Below are 20,080 nucleotides of genomic sequence, written 5' to 3'. Positions count from 1 at the left end.
TGACAAATTTAAGTAAGGATGAGTAATTTGTCCTAACTCGAGATAAGACTACTCTTTGTTGAATCAACTCCAAGTCAGTAAAACATTTTTAAGAGAAAGGAAAAGCAGTGTTTTGTCGTCAAAAATCAGGCAATCAGGAATGTGATAGACTGTTGAGGAAAAAAGAAAAGAAAACTAACTCTGAGCAGGAAGAGGGAAAGCATGGCAGCTTGAAAAACTTGCGAGCATGAAGTTTATTTTATATTCGGCAATCTGGGGTGTTATATGGCCAACAGAGCTTGGAATTAAATGGAAAAAAAAAAAATTAGGGGGGGGGGGGACAAAAAAGAGACAGATACCCTGGGCAATGCAACTTGAAACTGATTGACATGGTTTAAAGCTAGCAAATGAAAGCCTGTCGCCTGCTTGATGTTTACATTCTTTAATGTCATTGGTAAAGAGGTTGTTATTAAGTCCCATTGGGAAAACCCATCATACAGTTTTAAGTACGTACTAATGCACCATGTACACACGCTCACGCAGTCGTTATACGTTATGGTTTAGTTAGCGTCGTCTGTCTGTGGCGCTGGGGCCGTTGCACTACGATCGCACAATTTGATCAATCAAAATTAAATTTCTGTCTCTGGTGTCGAAATCTGAACCTCTAGCTATAGACCTTTATAAGTCAGCATGCCTCCATGTTGATCATGTTCCTTGTATCGTATAACGATAATAAATGCTAAAAATCATTTTGCAAAAAGGAACCAGGCTATTTTGTTCTTTCAGCCTCGGTTTGGTAACATTGATATTAGTGGGAGAAATTCAAGATGGCTGCACCATAATAAAGGTCTATTTCATTGTCCTTGTATTACATGTCACACTTTAAAGACACCGATGGACACCTTTGGCAGTTGTCAAAGACCAGGGGTGGATTTCACAAAGGTAGTCCTAACTTAGGACTAGTCCTAGGCAATGCTAAGAGATAGGACCAGTCCTAAGTTAGGATGAGTTACTGGTCCTAACTTAGGACCATTCCTATCTCTTAGCATTGCTTAGGACTAGTCCTACGTTAGGACTACCTTTGTGAAATCCACCCCAGTCTTTTTACTTGGTGTGTCCCAACAACATGTGTAATGCATAAAATAACAAACCGGTGAAAGTTTGGGCTCAATTGGTCGTCCAAGTTGCACTAGAATAATGAAAGAAAAAACACACTTGTTGCATTACTTTGCGTGCTTTCAGTATATAACACAAAAGCCTCGGCTGAAGTCTTTTATTATTTGCATAAGAATTTACCTCCTTTTCAAAAACTTATACAGTACGTTACTTCAGAGGGAACCATTTCTCACAATGTTTACAATTATTTCAAGTAATTACCAACAGTTCCTTTGATACCTTTTGTTTTGGACCATGACGTAAATGAAGACGAATATAACTTACCCGTAAAAGTTTCAGCTTCATTAGTCTTTAAGCTTTTGATGAGGACAGAGTGATACATGTAGTCACCGAGCGATTCTCACAATGTTTTATACTCTCAGAAGTTGTAATTAGTAAATGATTAAAGGCAGTGGACACTATTGGTAATTACTCAAAATAATTATGAGCATAAAACCTTATCAATAACGAGTAATGGGTAGAGGTTGATAATATAAAACATTGTGAGAAATGGCTTCCTGTGAAGTAATGTAGTTTTCGAGAAAGAAGTAATTTTCCACGAATTGTACTTGAGACCTCAGATTTAGAATTTGAGGTCTCGAAATCAAGCATCTGAAAGCACACAACTTCGTGTGACAAGGGTTTTTTCTTTCATTATTATCTCGCAACTTTGATGACCGACTGAGCTCAAATTTTCACAGGTTTGTTATTTTATGCATATGTTGAGATACTGTACACCAACTGTGAAGGCTAGTCTTTGACAATTACAAATAGTGTCTAGTGTCTTTAATAGTATACATGTACACATACTGTAAGAATTGTAATACTGAAACAATGTGAGAATTGACTACTTGCTTAGTGTATTCGTGTACATGTACATGTACCTTATAGATTGTGGATAATACAAATCGATGTTGCACAACCTACACAGTGTAATTACGTTTCAAATTTATACACTGGGCACTGCTCCCTTCAGGTAAAATTAAACTGCTCGAGTACGTTGCATTTTTTTTTTTGCTGTTTTTTTTTTCTCCATTTTTAAAGATCTTTTAAAGTCTCCCTGGGAATCTTATACCTGGCCAGGATTTATTGCAAAAAGCAAAGATACAATGAAGATGTACTGAGAACCGACTGTCCCTATGGATTTGTCTTGACTCCTTGTGCAAGTTGAGAGAGAAAACACGTCGGGCACTGAACTCGAAATAAAAACAACCTGTCTCCAATCATACATATGTACATTTGTTACGTGGGAGCACTATAAAGCAAATTTAGATAAATTTAGATAAATCCTTAACTGTAAAATCTAAGGGGGCCATAAAATCATCATATGTTTAAAAATGCTAAAGTAGAATTCGCCGTTGCAAACTGCGTACCAACCAAAATAATTTAACAAATTTTAAACCAAAATAATTTAACAAATTTTATTCGTGAGAAAATAGAATTAGCTGTTCAAACTGCGTACCAACCAAAAGGACCTATGATTATGCAAGAAAAATGGTTCAAGACCTACTTGAACGAAAACAGCAAGTCGTGATCTTTGCTGAATTCATAATGTTTTTCAATCAATAATTAAATTGAGTTCACATGAGTATAAATAGTTGGGTAAAAATAAGCATTTTGAATGCCCCTAACCAGTGCTTTTCAGAAAGATTAACAAAAAGCTCTGTAACGTCATCACTCATGTTACATCATATATGGGGGAGCTCTAATTTGTGGAGCCGCTTTGTTGCAGCATGGAGGTATAACAAAGCAAACTCCCACACATGACGTCAAAATATCGTCATTTTGATGCAACACCAAAAACGACACAAGTGTTTCTAGTTTTTCAAAACCTTGAGGTTGGTCCCTCATATTTTGAACGACAATTACAAATCACTAAGAAGTGTTGAAGTAGCAATATTTTAAACGGTAAACAAACAAGCTATAATAAAAAATAAAAAAAGTACCTATTTTATGGCGTGACGCTTCAACAGGAGTCTTTCTTTAAGGCTTCTGCTAAGGTCGATATCGTCAGGCCGTTAAATATTGTTTGTGTTTAAAAATGTTGATAATTATTATAATATGCAGTAATGTAGATCGCTATTACATATGATACGGAAGCAATGAATTCTGTGTCGGGTGTCGTGGCTAAGGGGATAAGAGCACCGAACTCAAGCTCTGGTGCTTCTGTTCAGCAAAGTTTGGGTTCAAATCCCGGTCGTGAAACTTGTGTCCCTGAGCAAGACACTTAACTATAATTGCTTCTCTCCACCCAGGGGTAAATGGGTACCTGTGAGGAAAGAGATGGTTCTTGTGATTGATTTAGCCGAGTAGCGCATATTAATGTTGCACAAGGCTGTATACTCCCCACCAGGGAGCTGAGATGGTTTAAGGAGTGATTTAAGGCCCAGTGACCAGGGGTAATAATGTGAAGCGCTTTGGGACGCCCTCCGGGTGTGAAAAGCGCTATATAAAAACGGGTTATTATTATTATTATTCTGTGCTTATGTCAAGCGTATTTTTCTTGGGTTACGGAGAACTTTGGCTTGTGCTCGTTGTACTCCATGCTGTTAAAGGCATTCTTCGATTTCGCAGAAATTTGGTGCTTGCACAGTAAGCGGAGAATGGTGATCGTAAGCGCTGAATTCGGAAGAAGAGCCATGAAATTTGGTCCTGATGATTGTTCTATTTTGAGCCTGAATGTACTACAAGATATGCCGTCGATTTCACAAAACTCTTCCTAACTTAAGACTAATTTTAGGACTTAGGACGAGTCCCAACCCTGCACTGTAGCATGCGGAACTTAAGATTAATCCTAAGTTAGGACAAGTTACTCGTCCTAACGCAATATAAGACGAGTCCTAACTCTTTGTGAAATCGACCCCTGAAGTACCTTGATTGGTGCTCATTGATGCGTGTCTAACTCATTGTTCACCAGAGTGTGACAGTAAAGCTGATGGTCGCTGATGGATGGTTTGGTTGACTTTACTGGAGTGTTGTATGGCAGCTGCTACTGGTGTGGAAGCTACTTACCGGCACTACTTACATTGTACCGTCTGTTACTTGCAGTCTATTAGTCATGTTAGTAGAGCCTGCAACGTTGTTGTTGTTACGTTGTTGTTGTTACGATATGTAACCATTGAGAGTAAACCACTCTATGAGGGTACATAAGGCCAAATAAAAAAAAGAACTTGTTAAGCGTCCTGCCTTTTGAAAAAAGGAAGGAGGGCCTTTTTTATTTTATTTTATTTTCTTATAAATTGTCAAGCTGACACATAAGATTTAGAATTTGAGGTCTCGAAATCAAGCATCTAATCGCACACAACTAGGTGTGACAAGGGTGTTTTTTTCTTTCATTATTATCTTGGACTTTGACGACCAATTGAGCTCAAATTTACACAGGTTTGTTATTTTATGCATATATGTTGAGTTACAGCAAGTGAGAAGACTAGTCTTTGACATTTACCAATAGTTTCCATGGTTTTTAAATAGCCTGTTCTTTGTTTCATTTGTAATATAATTTTATTTAAAAACCTAAAGCAATGCTAAGGTTGAAGTTACTCCAAAATCTAACCAATAAATCTAACTGAATTTTGCCGGACTTACAAAATCTCAATAATGCAACATGAGACTTCAAGAAATTCTCAAGATATCTTTGATCAATCGGTATTTCTTCTAAGATAACATACTCACGCTTTCAGGGGAAGACAAAATAAAGGAGATGTAAAGATAGATTTGGCATTTAGGTAGAAGCTTTGAATAAATTTAAACTGGACGTCTGAAGACCTTATATCTGGATGCGAACCTGTGTTAGAAGATCTTAAGATATACAGTAAGAACAGGCCTAATATTCTTGCTACTTAAAGGCAGTGGACACTATTGGTAATTGTGAAAGACTAGTCTTCACAATTGCTGTATCTCATCATTTTAATGCAAAAATAACAAACCTGTTAAAATTTTAAGCTCAATCGGTCGTTGAAGTTGCGAGATAATATTTAAAGAAAAAAAAAACAGCCTTGTCGCACCATGGTCACACAAAGTTGTGTGCTTTCAGATGCTTGATTTCGAGACCTCAAATTCTAAATCTGAGTTCTCGAAACCAAATCAGTGAAAAATTACTTCTTTCTCGAAAACTATGTCACTTTAAAGGGAGCTGTTTCTCACAATGTTTCAAACTATCAACCTCTCCCCATTACTCGTTACCAAGTAAGGTTTTATGCTAATAATTAGTTTGAGTAATTACCAATAGTAGCATACAATGTAACTTGCAGGTATAGTTCAACCGACTCTCCACAACATAATTTTGCCAGAACTTAAAGGTACTGGGTGGTTTTCACAGAGAGTTTGGAGAGTCTTATCTCGAGTTAGGATGAGTTACTTATAAATGCTAACTTAGGACTAGCCTTACGTTTTTAATATCTCTTAGGACTAGTCCTGTAAAGTAGGACAGGACTAGTCCTGTAAGTTAGGACAGGACTAGTCCTGTAAGTTAGGACAGGACTAGTCCTGTAAGTTAGGACAGGACTAGTCCTGTAAGTAGGACAGGACTAGTCCTGTAAGTTAGGACAGGACTAGTCCTGTAAGTTAGGACAGGACTAGTCCTGTAAGTTAGGACAGGACTAGTCCTGTAAGTTAGGACAGGACTAGTCCTGTAAGTTAGGACAGGACTAGTCATGTAAGTTAGGACAGGACTAGTCCTGTAAGTTAGGACAGGACTAGTCCTGTAAGTTAGGACAGGACTAGTCCTGTAAGTTAGGACAGGACTAGTCCTGTAAGTAGGACAGGACTAGTCCTGTAAGTTAGGACAGGACTAGTCCTGTAAGTTAGGACAGGACTAGTCCTGTAAGTTAGGACAGGACTAGTCCTGTAAGTTAGGACAGGACTAGTCCTGTAAGTTAGGACAGGACTAGTCCTGTAAGTTAGGACAGGACTAGTCCTGTAAGTTAGGACAGGACTAGTCCTGTAAGTTAGGACAGGACTAGTCCTGTAAGTTAGGACGATACACACAAAATAACAAATTGAAAATGCAAGACAATGAAAGGAAAAAATACCCTTGTTGCACAAATTTGTGTGATTTCAGATGCATAATAAAAGTTGTTTTTAATTTGAGTGGGAAATGACCTCTTTCTCAAAAACTAAGTTTTTTTACGTTATCAAGTAAGTTTTTATGCTCGCAATTATTTTGAGTAATTACCAATAGTGCCCAGTGCCTTTAAGAGGTCATCAATGTGTCAGACAGCTGGGACACAGATTCTCCAGGGATGATGGGTTTGTTTTGAAATTGAACAGTCAGCCAATAATCCTGATGACGCCCAGACAGGAAGTCTTCCAGCAAACTCTTTGTTCTCCTCTCCGGAGTTCGCTGTACTTCAAATTTCACGGGGACCTGCACACGAACTAATAACTTTGTTGCCGTGGTGATTGGTTGGAAGCAGTCAAGTGTGAATTTAGCTAAATCACTCCTTATTATTGCAAAATAATCAGGCGTACATGTATGTGGCGTTTCACAGGAGCCAAGGTATGACAGGGCGTTGACTCATGTAAGAGCAATGGACTCAAGCTCTGGTGTTTCTGATCAGCAGAGTGTAGGTTTGAGTCCTGGTCTTGATATGGTGTGTTGTGGCTGAGTGGTTTAGCACACTGGACTCAAGCTCTGGTGTTTCTGATCAGCAGAGTGTGGGTTCGAGTCCCAGTCTTGTCATTGTGTGTTGTGGCTGAGTGATTTAGCACACTGGACTCAAGCTCTGGTGTTTCTGATCAGCAGAGTGTGGGTTCAAATCCCAGTCTTGTCATTGTGTGTTGTGGCTGAGTGATTTAGCACACTGGACTCAAGCTCTGGTGTTTCTGATCAGCAGAGTGTGGGTTCGAGTCCCGGTCTTGATATGGTGGGTTGTGGCCGAGTGGTTAAGTACACTGGACTCAAGCTCTGGTGTTTCTGATCAGCAGAGTGTAGGTTTGAGTCCCAGTCTTGATATGGTGTGTTTTGTGGCTGAGTGGTTTAGCACACTGGACTCAAGCTCTGGTGTTTCTGATCAGCAGAGTGTGGGTTCAAGTCCCAGTCGTACATGTAGCACTGTTGTCTTTTTTCGGGCAGTCTATAGAGGATGAGACCTGTGACATCTTATGTTTACAAAAGAGCCTGGCCTTCCTGTAGGCACGATTTGTACACAGCCTAATGCGAGTAAACATAAAATCTCATATTTTATGGAGATGGCACTGTCTAATTCTTATCAACTTTTCATATGAAAGGGGGCACATCTCAAAACTTGTCCAGCTTTTACTTTCATAACTTTTGGATTTATGTGGAAGTTATGTCAACTTTCCCATATAACCAGTGCAGTATCTTGCCTGCCAGAATACCAAAATAATGTACAATGTCACACTTATTGTAAACAAAGTTCACATGGTATATAAACTCTACTATAATTGCTCGTTCCTTTGGAAGAGACAAATAATCAAAGGTCCTGTCTACTAAAATTGTTGTTGCAACAAAAACCACAACACTTATCGTTGTAGAGTGCATGCAAAGGTTAACCCCTGAGTTTCTGGTTCAGATAGCAAGCGCCCTTGTTTAGGGGTCTTCGTTGACTCCATGAAGTATCGTTGTAGAGTGCATGCAAAGGTTAACCCCTGAGTTTCTGGTTCAGATAACAAGCGCCCTTGTTTAGGGGTCTTCGTTGCCTCCATGGTATCACTCTAATTTTTTAGAAGAAGATCTGAGAACCCATGAATCACCACTTGGTACATTCTTACAGGCAGGGACTCTTAACATGTTTAAAGCTGCAGCTAATCTCATAACTTGATGGCAAAATTTAAAGAGTTTATTTCCATTATTTCTCTTTTCAATAATAGGTTGAGTTTGATGAGTTCTTACAAGGGAAGCCAATTGAGCAATACTTCATCAAATTTTTTCCTGCGTGGACTAAACCACTCTGGATTTCAAAATAGTTGAATTTTGTTTTGTATTGTTTCTCTTATCAAATACAGGTTGAGTTTGATGAGTTCTTACAAGGGAAGCCGATGGAGAAATACTTCATCAAGGAATGCGACGCTATGAAATCACCAATGGACCTCGATAGTAAGTGAATTTTATTACTTAAACCCTCTCTCCCCAGCCGTCGATTTCACCCAACTCTTCCTTACTTAGGATTAATCTTTGGGCGAGTTAAGTTCTGTATCCACAGATGTTTAGGATGCATTGGACCCATCTTAGGTTCCTCGACCTACTCAAAATAGGATTAATCCTAGCGTTTTGTCAAATCGGCTGAAGGCATTTGCCTACAGAGGAGGTAACTTCTATCCAGGAAAAAGAAAGTTCAGGATTTTATCTGATTCTGACTTTTGTTATGTCTGCCTGGCGGAGAAAACAATGAGGTGTTTCTTTCACATTTCAGATAGACTTTAAAGGAACTGGGATGGATTTTACAAAGTCTTATCTCAAGTTAGGACGAGTCACTCGTCCTAACTTAGGGCTAGCCTTCTGTTTTTAATAACTCCTAGGACTAGTCCTAAAGTTTGGACTACCTTTGTGAAATGACCTCTGGACACATTTGGTAATTACTCAAAATATATGTTTTTTTATAGCATAGAAACTTACTTGTTAACAAGCAATGGAGAGCTGTTGATAGTTATACATGTAGTATAAAACATTGTGAGAAACGGCTCCCTCTGAAGTAGTGTAGTGTTTTAGAAAGAGGTTGTTTCTAATTAAAAGATTTTAATCTGGGCTCAGGCATATGAACACCAAGTGAGAACACTGGTCTTTAACAATTACCAAAGGTGTCTGCGGATGGATTTATCGAGTTAGGATATAAGTTACTTGTTCTAACTTAGAACTAGCCAGAAGTTTTTAAATATAGTTAGTTCTACATGTACTGCAGTCCCTAACTCTTTGTGAAATCGACCCCTGTGCCTTTAAAGAAATCTTGCTCTTTGATCAACGTCTTTAGCACGGATACTATTCCCAAAGAACCTTGACGGATAAAGCAAGGGTTTGCTTCACAACAAGTTAACATTGATTTGACCCTGTCGAATGTACTTCACTCAACTTACATGTACTCCTAGAGCCACTACCAAAATGCATTTTCCCTAATCAATCTTAACTGCTAAGCAAAGTGTGATGTCACAATACATCGCTATGGCGAAACTGACAACTCGTCTTAAGATGACTCCTGGTGCTTTATAGAATCGACCCCTTCGGTAAATTTTATAAAGAGCTAAGATTGATTCTTAACTGCAATTTACTCTTAACTGCTAGTTCGAGGTGTGATGTCACAATGCATCGCTATGGCAACACTGACAACTCGTCTTAAGATCAATCTTACCTCTTTGTCCCGGGGCTCTATATCACAACGAGCTAATGTTGACTCTAAGTGCAAATCAATCTTAATTGCTAAGCAGTGTCTGTTGTCGCAGGACAAAATCACCATGGTATTCAACACATCTTAAAGATGGGGGGTCAAAGATTAGCTTTGTCAAGGCAATGCCGGCAACAAAATCAATAAAGATACAAATCACAATGTCTATTGTTGACCAAACAAGCAAAACTACTCCACGGTGGTAGAATATTAAAAAACAAGTTTTCATAAGAATAAATCTACCTAGTAAGTGCGTGTAGATGTACAGTGACATGGCGTTTCTGCAAACCAAAGACACAGGAAAAAGCTGTCACATTAATTACATCATGTTCTAAATGCATCTAAAAGTTGTGCGACAAGGCTGTTTTTTCTTGCATTTTTCTCTTGCAAGTTCGAAGACTAATTGAGCTCAAATTTTCACAGGTTTGTTATTTTATGCATGTTTGGCTACACCAAGTGAGAATACTTGTCTTTGACGATTACCAAATATGACAAATACCTTTAAGCAATATATGGGAAACATTGGAAACTATCAATTGGGGTCGTGACCTTTTCTTAATGTTTTGGGTCGAGTGGAACTGGGTCAAATCTTGGTGCTACATGTTTTGGCAATGTTGATACAGTTGGCTTGCAGCCGCTGTGTTCTTTGAGGCACTATGCAGGCCTTGCAACTAAGTTTTTTTTTGGAGAGTAGCCAACTTGACTTGTAAACTGCATTTTAATGGCTCCAGGAAGTTTGATAGCACGTTGTCAATCAACCTGAGTAATGTTTTAATGAAATTACTGTACATTCACACTCTCCAAACAAATCAATTACACATGACTGACAAGTTAGCATTTATTGGGAACCGTTTGATTTGTGTAAAAGGCAGTGGACACTATTTCTAATTACTCAAAATTATTATTAGCATAAAACCTTACTTGGTAGCGAGTAATGGGGAGAGGTTGATAGTATAACAATCTGTTAGAAATGGCTCCTCTGAAGTGACGTAGTTTTTGAGAAAGAAGTTATTTTCCACAAATTTGATTTTGAGACCTCAGACTTAGAATTTGAGGTCTCGAAATCAATCATCTGAAAGCACACAACTTCGTGTGACAAGGGTGTTTTTTCCGTTCATTATTATCTCGCAACTTTGACGACTGATTGAGCTCAAATTTTCACAGGTTTGATATTTTATGCATATGTTGAGATACACCGAGTGAGAAGAATGGTCTTTGACAATTACCAATAGTGTCAAGTGTCTTTATAAGTCCTAAATGCAGATGTCAATGTTCAAACTAACCTGTGATATTTCATAGAATGGTCCATAACTGTAATACACAATCTGGTAAATGTACTGTATCTGACAGCCATGATCTCAGATTCAAATATTTGGGGATAAAAACTGATGTTATTTTTCCATTATAACAACATTACTTCAAAGTGAAATGATTGAATGATTCTCTTCAAACTATTGAAAGCTGCTGTACTGATGTTTTATCACCATCAATTTTAAACCTTTTTTTCTTTTTTTCTCCCCTGATAGGTATGAACGGCCTTCAGATGTGGTGTTCTGTTGTCACTCAGACACTGGCCGTTTACATCAAAAGAATTGTTACATTCTGCAAGTACATCCCAGGTGAGTAGGACTACAATAACCTGAGCGTGTCAATTGCCATGTGGTCAAGCACACTGGACTCAAGCTCTGGTGTTTCTGATTGGCAGAGTGTGGGTTCAAGTCCCAGTCTTGACATTGTGTGTTGTGGTTGAGTGGTTTAGCACACTGGACTCAAGCTCTGGTGTTTCTGATCAGCAGAGTGTGGGTTCGAGTCCCAGTCTTGTCATTATGTGTTGTGGCTGAGTGGTTTAGCACAGTGGACTCAAGCTCTGATGTTTCTGACCAGCAGAGTGTAGGTTCGAGTCCCAGTCTTGTCATTATGTGTTGTGGCTAAGTGGTTAGCACACTGGACTCAAGCTCTGATGTTTCTGATCAGCAGAGTGTGGGTTCAAGTCCCAGTCTTGTCATTGTGTGTTGTGGTTGAGTGGTTTAGCACACTGGACTCAAGCTCTGGTGTTTCTGATCAGCAGAGTGTGGGTTCAAGTCCAGGTCTTGACACTTTCTGTGCGATCTGATTTGTCCCATCCCCCCCCCTTCTCTGCCAATCAAACTGTTGGCTTACAGCGGGTGTCATTACATGTAACTACATGTAGTGGACCTTCCTGCATTTGTGGAGTTCCTGGGGTTACTCTTTTGAAGAAAAAAAAAAAGTTTATAACCTGACGTTTCGACCCTAGCAGAGTCTTTGAGTCTTCCTCAAAGGCTAAACGACAACACAACAAAGATTAACAGAATACAAGTGTGACAGAGGCATTCAAGTGGAAATACATGAACAGAGAGTGAGAGGGGCAACAAGAGACCCGTTGTCAAACGCAATGGACTAGATTAAAGGTGTTAAGTGGTAGAAAAAGTGGTTAGTTAGTAAATGAGGCTGGCTAAAAAGGAGGAAATCTGCCGTGAAGGGAGAAGGCAACAATTATGATTATGATTAATTTCCTTCTTGGATTTTCAGACCATGAGGGTGCCTTATCCACAGGTTGTCTCTTTCAGATAGTCTCTAAGAGGATTATATCTAACTTAAACAACATCTTCTCAACAAGTTTCCTGCTTCTTCTCTTTAGGGTTTGCGATGTTGGACCAGCAAGACCAGATGGTCCTCATCAAAGCCGGTCTCTTCGAGATCCTAACAGTCCAAGACAGCATCGAGCTCGTCTTATACAACGCCTTCCGTCTCAACAGCGAGATAATCATCACCAGGTTTAACATGCTCAAGTTCATGCCGGAGGAGCTCGTCGAGTCGCTGTATGACTTCTCACTCCGGCTTCATCGGTTACGGCTAACGATGACGGAAATCGCTTTGCTCTCCGCTGTTGTTCTGTATGCTGATGGTAAGTAAAACAATTTAAAACTTGTATTTCATGTCAACCCTAAGATACTGTGGTTTCTCTGTGTTTAAATGGAATTCCAGTTTAGTTTGTTCTCAAATAAGAATTTATTATTTATTTTTTAATTTCCATCTCCCCCCAAAAAGAGATAAAATTCTAAAAGAAATGGAGGTGTATAAGCGTATAATAATGCCCCAGCTTGCAGAGTGGGGCTTTTAAAACCAAAGATAAGTGTTAATATTGGGCTTCATGCTCAAGCTTGTATGCTTTCGCGCTTTGCCAAAGCAGCCTGTCACGTCCCTGTGTATGTAATTTTGTATATTAGGGGCTTAACAAAGGAGGCTTAGAGTGCCAATAGTCTGGTTCCTTTTTGTACAATGTTTGTTTGGGTCCATTACTGATGTTGGGTACAGGGAGCATGACCAAGATAGTAGCAGCAAGCAGCAACCAAAATCAAATTTGTACTTCTCTCCAGAAACGTTTGACACAAAAAGTATAAAGAATATTCCTTTGCCGCAGATCGTGAGAATCTCGTGGACCGCAAGACTGTCGCAGCCATGCAAGCTAAACTCTTAATGGCCCTCAAGTTAGAGATCCAACGTAACCATCGCTCAGACCCTCACATGTTTGCCAAGGTCTTACTCCGCCTCCCAGAGCTTCGCACCGTGGATAACCTCCACACCCAGTTCATCATGAAGCTTCAGGTAGGCGTCGGTAGTTCAGATCTCCCCATCCCGGCGTTGTATAAAGAGGTTTATGATCTTGGGATAGCGAACTTGAGGAAGGATGCTATGAACGGGGAGGAAGTTATCAGGATTAAGAAGGAAGTGGAAGAGGAGTGCGATCAGGAAGTCGGCAAAGAAGAGGAACTGGAGGAGGAGAACCAGAAAGTGAGGAAGTGGGGACAGGGGCAGATGGATCTGGAGCGGATCGCCCTTGTCGGACTGAACGGGGTGTCCGGGTTTGGGAAGAAGAAAAAGGCGGAGGAGAGCGAGGAGTGCTGACAGTGAGGACGAGATCGGTGCAAAGGCCTGGAGTTGAAACTTTTAGAGGGCAAGGCTGTTTTCTTTATGACTAGGCCGTTTTAGGAAAGGGCATTTCTTACGAAAACCTTAACGTCTTTGAGATGGTTTTGAAGAGGCACCTTAACCCAAGACCAGGGCTTTGAGAGGGCAAAGTCGTTTTCATTTTGCGAAGGTCACTTCCTTCTAAAGCCTTAACGTCTTTAAGACTGTTTTGAAGAGGCATTAAGATCAAGGCTCAATTTCATGGCTCTGTTAATCGCCAAATTCTGCGCTTATGATCACCATTCTTTACTTGCCTGAGAAGCGCAGAATTGCGCTAGCGTAGAATGCCTAGTATCGTGGAGTACGCAGGGGCACAAGCCAAAATTCCCTGCTTACCTGTGAAATACGCTTGGCGTAAACAAAGAATTCCCTGCCACCGCTGATTCTGTGCTTTAGGTAAGCAGAGCCATGAAATCGGTCCCCAGGCATCAGATGCCTTTGCGGCCAGAATGTATTACCAGACCTTATGGTATGTAGAGGTTGGTAGGGCCTTCAGGATTACAGAAGTAGACGCTCGTTGACCTTTACTAGGAATAACCCTTGACCTTTTTAAAGTTTGACCTTGAGGGGTTGACCTTAAGGGTTTACCGAAAAGGTTTTGGACGACTTATTTTCCGAGGGGTTGATCCCTTGTGTATATATCAAGAGAACCTTTCAACCTGAAGGTGCTTGCTGGTGGTGGACCAGGGTTGAAGTTGTGGCCACTTAAATTGGGAGTTGATCTATGATAAGGGTTGGCGCTTCCAAAGATTGACTGTATGCGATGTGTATTGGCCCTTATCGTCTGGTACCCCATGGTCATATTGTGGTAATTCACCAAGTGGCTCTCAAGTTTAGGCACCAGGCTGCACAGGTTTAAAATGAAATATATATTTGATCAGGAACAAAATTGCCTCAACAGAATACAAAACAGTTTGTTTCAAAAGCAGTTGTGTTATTAATTATGTAAAACATGTATTCATCTGAAATATGGAAAAATATGTTATGGGTATGGGTAGATTTGTATATTAAAGGAACAGCTCACTTTAAGTAAATTATAAAACAAAGGTAATCTTAGGTTGAAGGAAGGACACATGATTTTTATACATGGATTTTCAAGTTGAATTGGTGGTTTACTTACATATAATCTTCCATCGTGGGATATGTGTACCTTCTTTGTGTAAATAACAACAAAAACAACAACAATATATATATTTGATTTTTTTTTTCTTGAACTGAAATTATAAACATTTTTGTGTATATCATCAGAATATATGTATTTTGAAAATTTATAGAGGACAAGAAATCATTTTTGAAATACTATTGTGAGTGTGTGTGTCATGAAAAGTTGACTTTTTCTATGATGAGTGGGATTAAGTGGTGTGTAGACCTCAGCCGAAATTTCACGGCTCTGCTTACCTCTGAATTCTGCTTACTGCTGAACTCTGCTTACCACTGAATTCTGCTTACCATTAAATTCTGCTTACCGCTGAATTTTGCACTTAGGATCACCATTCTCTGTTAACATGCAAGCGTTGGATAGCTGTGTAAGCCTAGATACCTAGTAGCGTGGATTACGCAGGCGCACAAACACGTACTGCTAATCCGTGAAACATGCTTGACAGATGCAGAGAATTTTCTTCTTCCAATTCCGCAAGCGCCTAACTTTGCATACGTTAGGCTGTGCCAAGAAGCCTTGGACGCAGTTTTGGCGGGAAAATTTTCTATGATAGTTCCTTTTTTACATCAAACAATGTTATAGTCGGCCATCTTTATTGCCAATGGTGCAGTATGGGTTAATTCTGCTTGTGGTACGCGGTGGTTCTTCATACTGCTCGTAAAAATGGCGTCTTTCTTGAACTATCCACTGCTACATGTACGTGATTTTTGTACCATCTAAATCCCTTGCATATGACATCACAAATGTCAAAGGTCAGCGGAAGGACTTTGAGTTGTGCCTGTACATACATGTACATGTATGTTTCAGTCAAACAACCACAGTAATGGGGGTAATATGCAATGGTGTCTCTCTGATTGCGAAAGCCAATTAGAAATACACTACCAACAGGGTTTAATTGTTTTTTCTTCTTGTAATTTTAATAATTTCTTTCATTTTTTAAAATTTCTTTCGCGAATATGATTTAATCATCGTGATTGTATATAACAATAAATTTACTTTTTTGGGGGCATGTTATACTGTATATAGATACTATGTACAAATGTGAATTTGTCTAGATCATTTGCAGCAGTTATCTCGGTTCTATAGCGGGTTTCGAGGTACAGAATGGGAACAGAGTTGGTACAGAATGGGTACAGAATGGGTACAGAATGGGTACAGAATGGGTACAGAATGGGTACAGAATGGGTACAGAATGGGTACAGAATGGGTACAGAATGGGTACAGAATGGGTACAGAATGGGTACAGAATGGGTACAGAACTGGTACTTCTATATTATCTACCATTTTTGTGATATTTTGTAACTGATAATTTGTGTATAATCTACATGCCCATATAATCCTGTTTGTGGACCTCATGGCCCCACTTTGCACAATTATCACAAGCTTCATTGCACAATGTGTATTCTACAGCCATTTGATTTACATGTACTTGTGAATACCTACATTTGTAGAATTGTCTCATTGAATATTCTCCCATAGGCTATTTCTATTGTATGTACTTGCTCTAAATCTTTTGATATTAACATAGGGAAAGAAATTGCTGCCAAAACAGCTGCCCTAGTAATGCTGACCCTTTTCAAATCAAAATAAGGTACAACAGTGAAAAAAAATGTTCTAGTATGCTTTACATTTTGTGAATCAAGATCTTGGTAATTTTCACAAAACGGCTGCACAAGTACGCTTACCTTTTGTGAATCAAGATAAGGTACAACAGTAATTTTCACAAAACGGCTGCACAAGTATGCTTACCTTTTGTGAATCAAGATAAGGTACAACAGTAATTTTCACAAAACGGCTGCACAAGTATGCTTACCTTTTGTGAATCAAGTTAAGGTACAACAGTAATTTTCACAAAACGGCTGCACAAGTATGCTTACCTTTTGTGAATCAAGATAAGGTACAACAGTAATCTTCACAAAACGTCTGCACAAGTATGCTTACCTTTTGTGAATCAAGATAAGGTACAACAGTAATTTTCACAAAACGGCTGCACAAGTATGCTTACCTTTTGTGAATCAAGATAAGGTACAACAGTAATTTTCACAAAACGGCTGCACAAGTATGCTTACCTTTTGTGAATCAAGATAAGGTACAACACTGCAAAAGCTGCTCTACAGTAGTATGCCTAACCTTACATGAATCAAGATAAGGTACAACACTGTAATAATTATTCACAAAACTGCTGCACCAGTATGCTTACCTTTCCAAACAAGACAGGGTTCAACACTGCAAAGGTTGCTATAGTCCGCTTACCCTTTTGTGAATCAAGATAAGGTACAACAATGTTATGCTCACAAAATTGAATCAAGATACGGTACAACATTAATAAAACTGCTACTTTAGTATGCTTTCACATAATAGAGCAATTTACTATATGAAAAAACGCTTTGCATTTGTCGTGCTTCCCCTTTTTGAATCAAGATAAGGTACAGAATTTATCGTTGACAAAAACCCGCTGCTTTGGATTTGTTTAAAATAAATTTTAATCAAGTTATAACAAAAAAATAATGCTGACACAAATAATGCTGCCAAAAATGCTGCTCCACTTTGCTAAATCTTGATATTTAAGAGAAGTATATTTTGCTTTCTTTAGTGCTTCATAAAAAAATGCTGCTTTATTGTTTTTTGAATAAAGAAAAGGTCTAATAATTAGTGTTTGCAACACCAATGCCGTTTTCATTTCTTACTCATTATGAATCAAGACAATGTACGGCTAGTTTCAATGTTGTCAAACCGTTATTTCTCAACTGTCAAGTCCTTTTGGCACAATGCTAAAAAAAGTCGCCGGCTGTTTTTTGTGCTATATAACTCAATCTGACAAGGTACACCATTTTCAATGTTCACAAAACCGTTATTTCGGACTCAAACGCCTGTTGGCAATATTTGTATCCAGATGTTGTCATAATTTGTTTTGGTATAAATCTGTCAAAAACACTGTTTTTAAAATGTCAAGGAAACAAACGCCTGTTCCCCAAGGTCAGATATAAATTGTTGGGTGTGCAATTCAATGGTGGTGAACATAATGAAGGTCATGTTTAATTATTCAAATTTGTATTATTTTTTTTTTTTTATTGTATTTTTATTTTAAACCTGAAATGATTGTGCGCTACCTTGCCATTCTATAAGGGACTGCAAATTGCTTTGAGGTGGTTTTTATTTTGGTGAAAATCCGTAAAATTCTACTTTTAAAATATATTTTCCATCATATTTAATTCTTAAACATGCCTCATCAAACAATTTTCCTTGTACAGCAGAGCGAAATACTGTACAAAATGTATCCGTTGCTACTCAAAAACCATGGTTTGCTGCAAAAAATTGGCGTTCAGTGGTCACAAAATAAGTTCAGTCTATTTTTTTGCACAGCAAAATGGCTGGGCAAAATCATTCCCTGCGCTTTTTGTAGACCCTCTAAGTTGACCAGCAAGTCACAAATCAGGTGAATAAATTCACCAAATAATCGGATGTGTATTACTAATGCACATATAAATCAAGTTTACTCCGGATTTCCATATTTCCTTTGGAAAATAAAAAAATATTACTTGCTGTCACGGGAGGTTCAGCTGCCTCTTGTCAACATGCTTGTCGAGTTTGTATTTAAAGGAGTAGTTTAATTTGGATAAATGCCTTAACGCAGATTGGCTTTTTGTATCAAAACAAAATTGTGGACCCTTTGAAAGATGACCCCTTAAAGGCAGTGGTCACTATTGGTAATTACTTAAAATAAATTTTAGCATGAAAACTTGAGCTGTTGATAAATAAAACTTTGTGAGAAACGGCTCCCTCTGAAGTGACTTATTGTTTGAGAAAGAAGTATTATTCCGAGAGTTTGATTTTGAGACCTCAGATTTAGAATTTGAGGTCTCGAAATCAAGCATCTGAAAAGTCACGACTTCGTGTAACAAGGGTGTTTTTTCCACAGGTCTGTTATTTTGTGCATACATGTATGTTGAGATACACCAAGTGAGAAGACTGGTCTTTGACAATTACCAATAGTGTCCACTGTCTTTAAGGCGTTTTTAAACGGTAACACAATTAACAAGAGTGTATAAGGAACCCTGGGGGCAGTACAAAAATTGTTGTCTTTCACATGGGGCACAAATTGTAAAATTTCACAACCGTGCTACAAATTAGCAAGGGACCCTCGCTAAATTGCTCTTGTGTGAAAGGGGCTAAACCGAGCAATGCTTTACAAGGGACCCTGGACAGTACAACAATTTTTGTCTGTTCACATGAGGTAAACTTTGTTAAGTTTTACAGCCGTGCTACAACATAGCAAGGGTTGACTGGTGACATAGAATATGGTTCAAAGGGAGTTGTGTTTTACTTTAGTAAGTTTACTTGTTCCCATGAACATGAAATAAAATTATAAAATCAACTGAAATAAACAAGCTGCATTATGTCACTATACTTGCAGGTTGTTAACTTAGCTCTACTAGTGTCAAAACGTCAGACCAATAACTTTTTTTCGCTGGTTATTTTGTTTTTTTTAAATGTCAAACTACATACTTAAATCCTTTTGTGGTGTTGTATCCGTTGTAATATACTGACAATTCTAATGGGACATGTCACACATGGCACTATTTTTTTGTAAAGCTTAAAGGAACATTACAGAATTGGCAAGAAAAAAAAACTTGTCTAAGATCACAGATTTACATCAAACTTACACAGTCTATGATGATAGTAGAAAACAAACCTTGAAATATTTCTGTCTGAAATGTCATATTTGATGAGAAATAAATCAAAAATAATGTCCCGTTAGGAGTTTATCGCTCAGTAAGCGTGTTATTCATTTTTGTTTTCAAATGGCATGCAAATGGTGGATTACACAAAGTGCTTACACTGCCAGCAACTGTTTAAAAAAAATATGTATAAATATGTTTAAAGGGTCTGTATCGTTTAGGAATCACTCTTCTAAATTAATGGCAATATTCTTGGTTAATACTTGGTTAATACAGCAGCTTTCGATAGTACAAAGCATTTATCCTCAAAATTTGGGCTTAAGAAGCGTTACCAAAGATAATAGAGCACCGCAAGGCGCAAGATGCGGAACTGAAGCTTTATCTATTGCGGGAACGTGAAATACGCATGGGCGCCATTTCAGCAAGTGAATATTTTGTTTCCCATTGATAGGAATGGTCATTGTCTGCACTGATCTGCTGTTGTATGAAAAGAGTTACTTGCCAAAATGGCGTCCAGAGGGATTTCACATTTCAGTTTTGCATCTTGCGCCTTGCGGCGCTCTATAATTTTTGACGTTACTGATTGTAACGTATCTCAGATTGTATATTCTTATTGTGGATTATTTCTATATAGACATAACTGCTCTGTATTTTATCTTAGAAACCTTGCTTGTTGTAAAGTTGCCTGGAACTATTTTGTTGCCTGTAAATTGCCTTGTGTGCCACTCAGCCCCAACACAATATGCTGCCATTTTCTTTTCTTAAATAAATAAGTAAATATT

At 38.5% G+C, this 20,080-nt stretch overlaps 1 protein-coding gene across 1 annotated transcript in view; it reads left to right on the top strand.

Moving 5' to 3' along the window:
- LOC139953571 (nuclear hormone receptor E75-like) overlaps positions 1 to 19,312 on the top strand; it is a 49,447-nt gene extending 30,135 nt beyond the window's left edge. The window contains exons 6-9 of the mRNA XM_071953027.1: positions 8,101 to 8,191; positions 10,997 to 11,089; positions 12,130 to 12,396; positions 12,913 to 19,312. Coding sequence (XP_071809128.1) covers positions 8,101 to 8,191; positions 10,997 to 11,089; positions 12,130 to 12,396; positions 12,913 to 13,397 — 936 coding nt within the window. The 3' untranslated portion in view covers positions 13,398 to 19,312. The remainder of the gene's footprint in view (positions 1 to 8,100; positions 8,192 to 10,996; positions 11,090 to 12,129; positions 12,397 to 12,912) is intronic.
- The last annotated feature ends 768 nt before the right edge of the window (positions 19,313 to 20,080 follow it).

This window comes from Asterias amurensis, chromosome 22 (genome assembly GCF_032118995.1).
Source record: "Asterias amurensis chromosome 22, ASM3211899v1".
NCBI lineage: Eukaryota > Metazoa > Echinodermata > Asteroidea > Forcipulatida > Asteriidae > Asterias > Asterias amurensis.
This window is presented reverse-complemented; position numbering and strand designations above follow the sequence as displayed.